The 10,133-nt window shown below is 41.4% G+C and overlaps 1 protein-coding gene across 1 annotated transcript; it reads right to left on the bottom strand.

The window, feature by feature from the left end:
• Positions 1 to 370: 370 nt before the first annotated feature.
• NUP43 (nucleoporin 43) lies at positions 371 to 9,508 on the bottom strand. The gene is made up of 8 exons (XM_053938336.1): positions 9,368 to 9,508; positions 8,861 to 8,983; positions 8,526 to 8,603; positions 7,434 to 7,611; positions 5,710 to 5,845; positions 4,680 to 4,831; positions 2,719 to 2,841; positions 371 to 1,458 (listed from the first exon to the last, which is right to left on the bottom strand). Exons 1-8 carry the CDS (start codon positions 9,485 to 9,487, stop codon positions 1,244 to 1,246), a joined length of 1,125 nt encoding a protein of 374 aa, XP_053794311.1. The 5' UTR covers positions 9,488 to 9,508; the 3' UTR covers positions 371 to 1,243.
• Between the last annotated feature and the right edge of the window lie 625 nt (positions 9,509 to 10,133).

Here is a 10,133-nt window from a genome sequence, read left to right as displayed (position 1 = left end):
TTCAAATAAATCGGGAAGCAAAAATTTAAGCTGCTCTAAGGAGCTCATTGGCAACTCAGTACACCTTGCCCCGCAAAGGGAGGACTGCCCTGTCCCCAGCGCCCCATCCAGCTCCTGCAGCCAGACACACACGGAATGTGCATCAGGTAAGGGGCTCCTGCCACGGCAGACCCAGGCCACTCGCGCCGACGTGAATTAAAGTACCACTCTAGAGTGGTTATGGTGGAAGGGCCATGTAACACCTCATAACTAACCTGTTCCTGCCCAAATACAGAGGTTTCTCCATCCTTCAGGCTCAATACCCAGGCTCACTCCAATTACGTTCCTGCAAGCACATCTATTTGAATTATGTAGTAAGTCAGACAACTACTCTTGTGCAAAACCTTTTAATAAAAAGAGAAAGGGCTCTCTGTAACAAAAAGCAGGTACAATGCCAATAACAAAATTTAAAACTTTACAAAAGATTTCAATAAACCAGATGTGAATTTGTGACAAAGACTATGTCTCAAGTTTAGAAAGTCTTGTTCTTACACCTGAAAATACAGCCAACACATCTGTCAATTATTACTTCTTAACTATAAACCCCACTTTTCTGTTGGGAGATTTACTGGTGCATTATCAAGATTTAACATGTAGCATCCATGATGAAGCTGTGAATAATTCAAAATGATGTTGCTAGAATGCTTAGATTCCTATAGAACCTTTTACATTTCATAGCTTTAACAGTTTTCCTTTCAACTCATGAACTAACATTAACAGTTATGTTCCCCTATATATATATATATAAAAACTCAGGTTAAAAAAAACCCCTATCTCTTTCAGGTGACATAAAAAGAATTTCCACAAAGCCCACAGTTTCGCTTTAAAAATGATACTTGAAAAATATCTTTACAGGGAAAAATAAAAATTCAGGGTTTACTTTTTCTTCTGTTTTTATGTGCATGTGTATTATGGACATCGCTTTACAGCAAAGATTTTGCCCTTAGTGACTACTTTCCTGCTTGTCAAAGCCAAGCAGGCAGCAGGGAAGAAATGGCATGTAAGCTTGCTCAGTTACCCATCCTGGAGCATCAAGTGGCAGCTGTCAGAATGTGAAGCACCTCACTTCTTCCACAGCACCAGGACCAAGCTGAGGCCTCTCCCACACACGCCAATAACAGACTAGCGAGTAGCATTAAGAATGAGCCTGACATTTCCCAGTAGTTCAAACTGGTCAATACTTCAAAGGGATACCACAGTCACTTCATGCAAAAAGTTGTCTGTTCACATAAATAGCCTCCGCGTCAGTACCGTATACCAGGCATGGTCCTAGAACGTCTAAACTATTCACAGACAAAGTCTGATTTGGAATCAGGTTGGTGATTTCCATGCGGTCTTTGGTCGGATCACTGCTTAGCCAGGCACTTACTACAGACTGGTTAATGGTACTGTGGGAAAGATAGGCAGTGCTTCTTCCTCCTGAAAGAAGGAAGACAAAGAAGTAAGTTTCCATTTTGTTTATATATTCTCAGAATTTGGAGAAACACAGTAGATATGGGTCAGACATAATGAAAATATAATTTTACATTTAAGTCAGTTTTCAGAGTAGTTGAGATGTCATTTCTTTGGTAAATTAAGGGAAAAAAGCTTAAAAAAATCAAGTACTTGAAATAATTACAAAAATTATCTACCAGCTCTACCCTCAGTTACAACAAATATATCACAACAGCTATTAACTCATCTGACTGGACAGTGTAAAGTACCTTCAAGTTTCTCTAGCCAGATAACAAAGCAAGGGTACAAGAACACAAGTCTGTTTATAGTGTCTTGCTCTATTTGGGGTTTTCAGCTTTGTGACAATAACACTTATTCCCTACTGCTCCTCCTCCCTATTTTGCAGCAAGTGATAAACCTATATTTGACTTTGAATTTTTTCCACAGAACACTTTACATTCAAATTGAAGTCTCACACTGTAAGAACCATAAGTCAGCATAAGAGTAGCAGGTGTCGGAAGTGATGCTAAAGGATTTATACTTCATATACTTGAAAACATGCAGAGTCCAACTTGAATTAGTAATCCTATAATTTCCATAGATAAAACTTAACTTTGAATGACAACTTTGAGGCCAAAGGCAGCAGGTGACATCTGGAAGTTTCCCCACTACGGTCTAATGTGGCAAGCACTTAGCAGTCTTTGTGATTAGAATGTGAAAATAAATGCTTGTATTAGAAGTCAGTATCATAACTTTAAAATCCTACCACCATGCAAAAGGATCCAGTTTCATTTATTGAAAGTTCCAATTATTACCCTGAATTGTAAATTCATAATTCTACTATCTCGTTAACCTATCAATTATTTTTGTATTCTAAGTTAGTGTAACTCCCTTGGAGACTCAATAATGTCAGTCAGGCTGCCTCTGTTTCTTTTCTACATACAGATGATTTTTAAGTGAATACAGTCTATCTTTGAAATCATAGATGTCCCCCTTCACACATTGGTCAGAGGGTAGCAGATTAAAAAAACCCAAACCAGACCACGAAAAGCCCTGCACAACTGTTTGCCATATAAGTAGTTTTTCCAAGAAAAGTGCTTATCTAAGTTTGCTTTCTAAGAAAAGAAAGCTGCTTTTAATTTTCTGTATCAAGATTGTGTTATTACTTGGGTCATGTGAGAACACTGACTGTAATGATGTTACCAACTGACAAATTCAGTACAGATGGACTTCAAACATCCATACCTTGATGAAGAAAAGATGGTTTTTCAGATACGTTTGTGGAAGTATCCCAGTGCCAAAGAGATCCATCTTCAGAACACGTGAATAAATGATCAGGGTCAGAGGGATGGAAGTGAACTTCCCACACTGGAAGTATCAAACAAAACCACTTCAGAAAAAGTCTCAAGTACTTTGATCAAAGTATTTGGATAGTATGATATAGACATGTATTTACAAGAACCCATGCCTCCATCAAAACCTTTCGTTTTTACTTCTGTGTGGGTAGGAAACCCAAAGCCCCATCCTAAGTTATATACTGCAGTTTTCCCTCTGCTGGCAGGGGTAAAGTGGTAAAGAAGAAAAACAAAGAAAAAGATCCTATTTTGTTGCATTTTCAGTACTGTGAAAATTATTAAAGTCTTATCTGAATTCAGGCATTTTGTGTACTATCATGTCATATTCCCAACTGTTAAGTTTAAATCGACACATAGCATACGTTCCTTCCCAGGACACACATTATTTTGTGTCTAAATACCACAACTGCAGAAGACATTTAAGTCAGTAAAATTTAATATCAAGAAATATTTTTACTCCTTTAATTTAAATGTAGCATCAAATCACAAGATTTTCAGCATAAAATTAATTGCTGTCTTGTTCACATAGTTACCAGGGAAGTGAGCTGTTTCAACGCTGTGGAGACGCCAAATGAATGCTGAGTCTCCCCTTCTTCCTCATGTTTTCAAGTTTGTTAGTATCTGCATTCTGCTTTACTCTATCTGCACTAGCTTCCATGGCTATTTATACACCTACCCTGCTAGAAACACAGCCATTCTGATCAAATGCATCTAATAGCTCATTAAAGAATTGCTTACTAAGTCTACTTTTAGTTTAGATAGAGTTCACTTTTAGATAAAAACAGTCTCCTATACAGAGAAGGAAGCCACATTTTCCAGATGAAAACATGGAGCAGTATAAGTATCCTGGGAAGAGTACAGAGATGAAGGTTAGGGATATAGAGTGAGGAAGGCAAAGAAGAAGCTCGACCTGAACTTGGGAAGGGATGAAAATAACAACAGGAAGGGTTTCTACAGGTGTGTCAGCCAGAAAAGGAAGGTCCAAGAAGGTGTACGCCCCCAGTAATCAATGCTAGAAAACTGGTAATACTGGACAGCGACAAGGTTGAACTACTCAACAAGTTTCTTATATCATTCTTCAATGGCAACCTCTCTTCCCATACCTCTCACGTGGGTGGGCTGCAAGACAGGGTCTGGGGGAGAAAAGTCCTTCCCACTGTACAAGAAGCTCAGGTTCCATCTAAGGAGCCCGAATGTACATAAATCTATGAGATGCATCCTAGAGTTGTGAAGGAATTGGATTATGTAGTTGCCAAGCCACTCTCCATGTCTGAAAGGTTATGGCAGTCCGGTGAAGTACTAGGGGACTGGAAAAAGGGAAAGATGGCCACAAACCCATGTTTAAAAAGAATAGAAAGGAAGACCCTGAGAACTACCAACCTGTCAGCCTCAGCTCTGGTCCTGGGAAAAACATCGAACAAATCCTCCTAGAAGCTAGGCTAAAACACATGAAGGACAAGGGCATGTAGTCACAGGACGAAAGGGAATGGCTTTAAACTGACAGTAGGTTTAGATTAGGTTATTAGGAAGAAATTCTTTACTGCGTGAGTTGTGAGGCACTGGAACAGGTTTCCCAGAGAAGTTGTGAATGCCTCACCCCTGAAATGTTCAAGGCTAGGTCGGATGGGCCTCTGAGCAACCTGGTCAAGTGGAAGGTGCCCCTACCCTTGACAGGGAAGGTTGGAAGTAAATGAGCTTTAAGGTCCCTTCTAACCCAAACCATTCTATGATTCAATGAAATAGCAAGTATGTGATTGTTTTCTACCACAGTTACAGCAACATATTTTTACAGGAATCAGAAACTTCTCTAAAATGTCACCTTCTTCTCCCCCCTCCGTTTCAGATACTTACTTTCTGCTTCGTGAGCATTTAGCAGGGACACTGGCATAGTACCCTGCCTGATGTCCCATATACTCAGCATTCCATCCTGGCCCCCTGTGGCCACAATATGCTGCTGATTGGGATGCCTATCCACACAGTGCAGTGGAACTCTGTCACCTGCCCTGCAAAGAGGAAAAAACAAAACAACCAAATAACCCCAAGGCGAATTTTTTATTTAGCTTCTATTTTCCCCTTCTTAATTTGGCATCAGGAGCACTGACAAGCGAGGTACCAGTATCGACAGGACCTTCAGTTCCTCTAACATCTGACCACCCCAGGCTGAAGGCACATGACATCTACTGGAAACCAGAGGTATGGCAATAACATGAAGCTACAAACGGGTTTCGTGCCCTATGGAACATCTACACAGCATCTGACAGCTTTAAAGGAGTGAGAAGCCTTGCAGGCAAATAATACTCTATGTATACCTATAATAATATTATTCTGATGCATGATATATTTGCAGTTTTAGTATATACTAAGAGTTAAAAAGGGAGACCAGGCACTAATAAAATCAGGTACCTAAACCACAGTCTAGGCACAGCAATGGGAACTATTACACAGACAACAACAGGATTGAAATTTAGCCCATTTCTTTTCTCACAGTACCTTGTAAGGCACAAAGTTACCATTCAAATACATTCCAAATGCCAGAAACCTTACATTAGGCCTGTGCAGAAAAGCATATATAAAGAGTTTGGGATTGAGGATTGAAAGTTTTTTTCTCAAAAAAGAGAAGTGTACAGGTATAATAGTCCTTCAAAAGTTAAATCATAAAACAGACCTGCTAAGCACAATGCTGAGTCACAACAGTGGTTCAGCCATCAAGCAGTCTGCCTTTTGCTTATTTAAGTACCAAAGAAGTTAAAATCCTTTAAAAAAAATTAGTAATTGACCATCCTATTGTTAGGAAGCTATTAGGAAAGATTTGAATCAGATTATACGAAGTAGCACATGCTTTTCAGTAAATAAGTAAAACAAATTACTTAGGAAGTCTTACAAAGAAAATATTTGAGATGGCTCATTTCTTTGCTGTCTGAGGTCCCATATTTTTAGCTGTCCAATTGAGTTTACTGTCAAGATCTCAGTTGTGCGAAGGAAAGTCACTGCATGGAGTGTACTGCTGTCTGCATTGTCTGCAAGAGATGAGGAGAGCATTTTGGTATGGAATGGTAGTCTCCATTTAATTGCAACAAAGTAATTCTTAATAGAGAACAGAACAGAGTTGCTTAAATATGTGCATAACCTCTGCAGTTTCAGGGTCAGAGACCCCCTAGTATCTGCAAATACCCTGTGAAAAAGGAGCCCTTCCTTGCTTACTGTATGAAACATTACTGAGACAAATCTGTAAGATGTATTAAATTAGCTCTGGCGATTACAAAACTACTCGTTGATTCGTAAGATTTCTTTTTGTAGTTCCTAGAAGAGGAATTAATTCAACCAAGTTTATGGTTCTCAGAAGTTTTCTTCATATGGCCAGCACCTACTGACAGGAAGTAGCTATGGAGCTTTTCATAATGGAGTTCTAAACACAAGGAACAGTAACTGGCTGACAGTATTAAGCAGTTTTATACAGAAACACTTAATTCACCAACTTTTAGACCTTTTCTGAACTGCCAAGTTAAACCCAAATTATGCTGTGCTTGTTAATAACTAAATAGCAAAGCCCTTTTTTTTTTTCAGGTCCTTTTCTCCAGTGCATCTTTTTGTCACAGTAATTTACAATGTCAAGCAATTCACAGCTTTGAGGTGAAATTTTTGAGGCCTTCTGAAAAACAGACACTATTTTCTTGTATTTTGTTACTATATATAAACTTTTCATCTTGATTATGATGGGGTAACTTTGTTAAGTATACTTTCACCTCAAGTATTTTAAAATTCTTTGTGTAAGCCCATATGGAAAATATAGGCAAATTATTATCTTTCTGCATAAGATGGAAATATTTTCTGATACTGAGACAAAAAAGTTACACTGATGCCTAGTTACAGACATTTGAATGACTTTTCTTCCTACTGTTTAAATTAAAGCAGAGGGGAAGAAAAAACTCACTAAGACATCATTAAAAAGAAATGTTGGATTACTGAATGCTGAAGTTCTAGAGGATTAAAAGTTTTATGACAGGCTAACACTAAGTGCTTTAGCAATGATACACCTTTATGACTCCAAAAGATTTTTACATAGACTCTAACTTTAGATATTTTTTTCTTCCTACCTTAACTAACTACAAACCTATGCACTTTGTACTGTACTCTTAAATCCACTAAACAATAACAAAAATTCCAAGGCATTCCTTTGCAACTATTGAATGAGGTATAAGAGTTCTATCTTCAAGTTAAGGACTCAGCTTAGTGCCTGGGAAATGTCAAGATGTCATTGAATTGGGAACCAGCAAAACAGATTGCTTACACCACAGAACTCCATTCTGAAGAACCTGAGAGCATCTTCCAAGATGTTCTCTCTCTTACCTCTCCAACTTTTACTGTAAAACCATGAATTTAAAAATACCAAGATGAATATAGAAATATATATAGAATATAGAAATACATCTGAAATATGCTTCAAGTATTTGAATTCTGGAGGGATACAGGAATAATCTGGAACAAACATGTTCAACTTGGAATACTGAAATCCATATTAAACTATTTTTTTATTTTGTTATAATAAGCTGAAAACCAAACCCCCTCCAAATTAGACTAGTTTAAAAACCCAGGTATTTCACATACCTATAGTTCTTACTGCATCTTTTTGGTCAGCCCTGAAGAGATTTATTCTACCATCTTCTCCAACAGTGACAATTTCTGGGTTGTTGCAGACGACTCCTGTACAGGCTGCTCCACCACAAGCTGTGTCTTGATCCACATGATAATGGGCTTTCTCCCACCGGTGGTCAGCAGATAATGTCTAAGTAGTAACCAGACATGAAATTATGGTCTTAAATAATGAACCCAATAGAACAAATCTTCCAGAATACTCATGAAACCAGAAACAAGCTCCAGGAAAGCCACAGTATTTCATGGGAATGAGAGCCTCCTATACAAATACAAATCAAGAGATCCAAATTTTCATCAACTCTTAAGCACACAACCCTTTTACGAAACGTTAATTATTTCTTCTCTGAACCACTGTGTTCACATGATCTAGCAATTAGAAATAACACTATGGACTGTAAAATGCCTTTCACTAGGCTGATGTCTATTTCCCCAGGACAGGGGAAAAGAACAGTTGCCCTTAGAAAATAAAAGGTCAGATTCAGATCTTGATTGCAAGGAAATTAGTTTATTTTAGGTACCACACCAAATTATTAACTGATATTCACCTTTACTGTGACATTGTGAACATACATAAAAAGGTAATTATGCATTTATTTCCAGTGATTTATAACCAAAGCAAAAGGCTACAGAGTTTACATATCTTCCTTCACATGACACTCATGAGAAGTCATTCATAATTTTCAATTCAGAATTGAAAAAGAAGTATTTTAGTTCAAGAATTCAAAAACTCTGATAAGGCACGTAGAAGTCCATTAATATCTACCACCCCAAAACACTCTAATGTCTTCAAGGATGTTTTCAATGAATGGGCTGTTTGGTTACAGATACAGACAAGGAGGTACCTCAGTCTGTCTCACTCTGGAATCTAGTTTATGTAGCATGTGTGTAAAACGCTATTTTCTTTCCTCGTACTTGGCAAGTGAAAGCTTTTTTTAACACACTTTAAAAAGAAATTAATTTTGGTAGCCAGATGTTTTTTATGCTAAGATCAAAGTAACCTGTATTACAGAGAATAGCATCTTAAAGCCAGTGCATGTCACATACCTGGTTATTTCGATGATGACGGAATATAGTTACAGTTCCTGTTGATGAGGCAACCACGATTCTCTCTTGATCCAAAAACTAGAGAGAGATAAGAATGCTATTAGCCAATGTTAGTACCACAGTGATAATTTTGACTTTAGACTAACCTAAATCATTGGTAGGTGGAGGGGAAAAAACCAAACCCACGAAAAACACAGCAATATTGATTGGCTTTGTACTTTTTCTTTGGAAGAATTTTTGGCCAATCTCAGCATTTTGACAGTTCACTCTCACTCAACTTCTTCTAAGTGATAAGCCCTTAAAAAATACGGATCTATTCAACACAGGTATTTTACCTGCATATCCATAACATCACCGTTGTGCTGGATGTCACACAGCAAATTAGGTTCTCCATGATATTCACCATTGAGGCCCGCATTTCCAAGGTCGCCAGCAGACCAAATGGAGATCCTGTTATCCTGAAAGGAAACGATACCACATTTACTCGAAAATGCTTCTGAAAGTACCTAGCAATAAGCCTCAGCCAGGGAAAGCAATAGGCTGCGGGCTGCGCACCGCTCCTGAGGAAGCCGCCGCCGGCCGGAGGGAAGCGCTTGCCCAGGGGGATAACGCTGCCGTGCGCCGGGGCGGCCCCACGGCTTCCTTGGGGATGCGAGCACGGCACGGCCAAGCGAAGCGAGGGACTGCCGAGCCAGGCAGTGCTCACGGCCGGCTCCGGCCCCGCTCTCACGCACCAAGCGGCGGAGGCGCAGGGGACCGAGGTGGCGTGGGGTGCCGCCGCCACCCGCCCCGCGCCCCGGCGGGAAGGTCGCGCCGCGCCTCCGGGCCCGCCCGGGCGGTACCTCGTTGTCCCAGGAGCCGGTGGCGAAGAGGTCGGGGGGCTGGAGTGAGGCGGCGGGCAGGGGCCGCCAGCGCGTCCGGCTGATCTTCTGCGACACGAACTTGGCGCTCACGTCCTCCATGGCCGCGCCCGCCCCGCGCCCGCTCCCGCCCGCCCCGCGCCACGCGCGCGGATTGGCTGCGGCGCGACGGCGAGCGCGGAGGGACAGGCCGGGGGCGCGGCGGGGCGCGGGGGCGCGCTCGGGCCGTGCCGGGAGCGGCGCTGAGGCGGCGGCGGCGGCGGCGGCCCCTCTGTAGGAGGCGGCCGGCGGCCGCTGCCCGCGGTGACCGGACCGGGGCGGCGCGGCGCTATGCCTGGCCCCTGAGAGCAGCTGCACCGGCGCGTATCGGCTCGGTGTCGGTTGTAGGTCGGGTTCGGAGAGGAGGAAGCGGGGGATGACGCGATCGTGCAGCTGTGTTACCTGTCTGCTCGGCTGGGCCGCATCCACCGGAACGTTGTGTCCGTATGTCACCTTTGCCTTACATGCACCGACTCCTGTTTTCTCAAAATGAATGACTTACACAACGACTAAGCATTTCTGGTCTAAGATCTGCTTTTAAGTATGTCCTGCTTTCAGCTGGGGCAGAGTTAATTTTCTTCCGAGTAGCAGCCACAGAGCTATGTTTCGGATTTAATGTGAGAGCAACGGTGACAACACACTGATGTGTTACTTGTTGCTGAGTGGTGCTTACCCCAAATCAAAACTTTTTCAGTCCTCGCTCTGCCGG

Source organism: Vidua chalybeata, chromosome 3 (assembly GCF_026979565.1).
Source record: "Vidua chalybeata isolate OUT-0048 chromosome 3, bVidCha1 merged haplotype, whole genome shotgun sequence".
Lineage (NCBI taxonomy): Eukaryota > Metazoa > Chordata > Aves > Passeriformes > Viduidae > Vidua > Vidua chalybeata.
The sequence above is the reverse complement of the archived record's forward strand: the minus strand, read 5'-3'. Positions and strand labels throughout refer to the sequence as shown.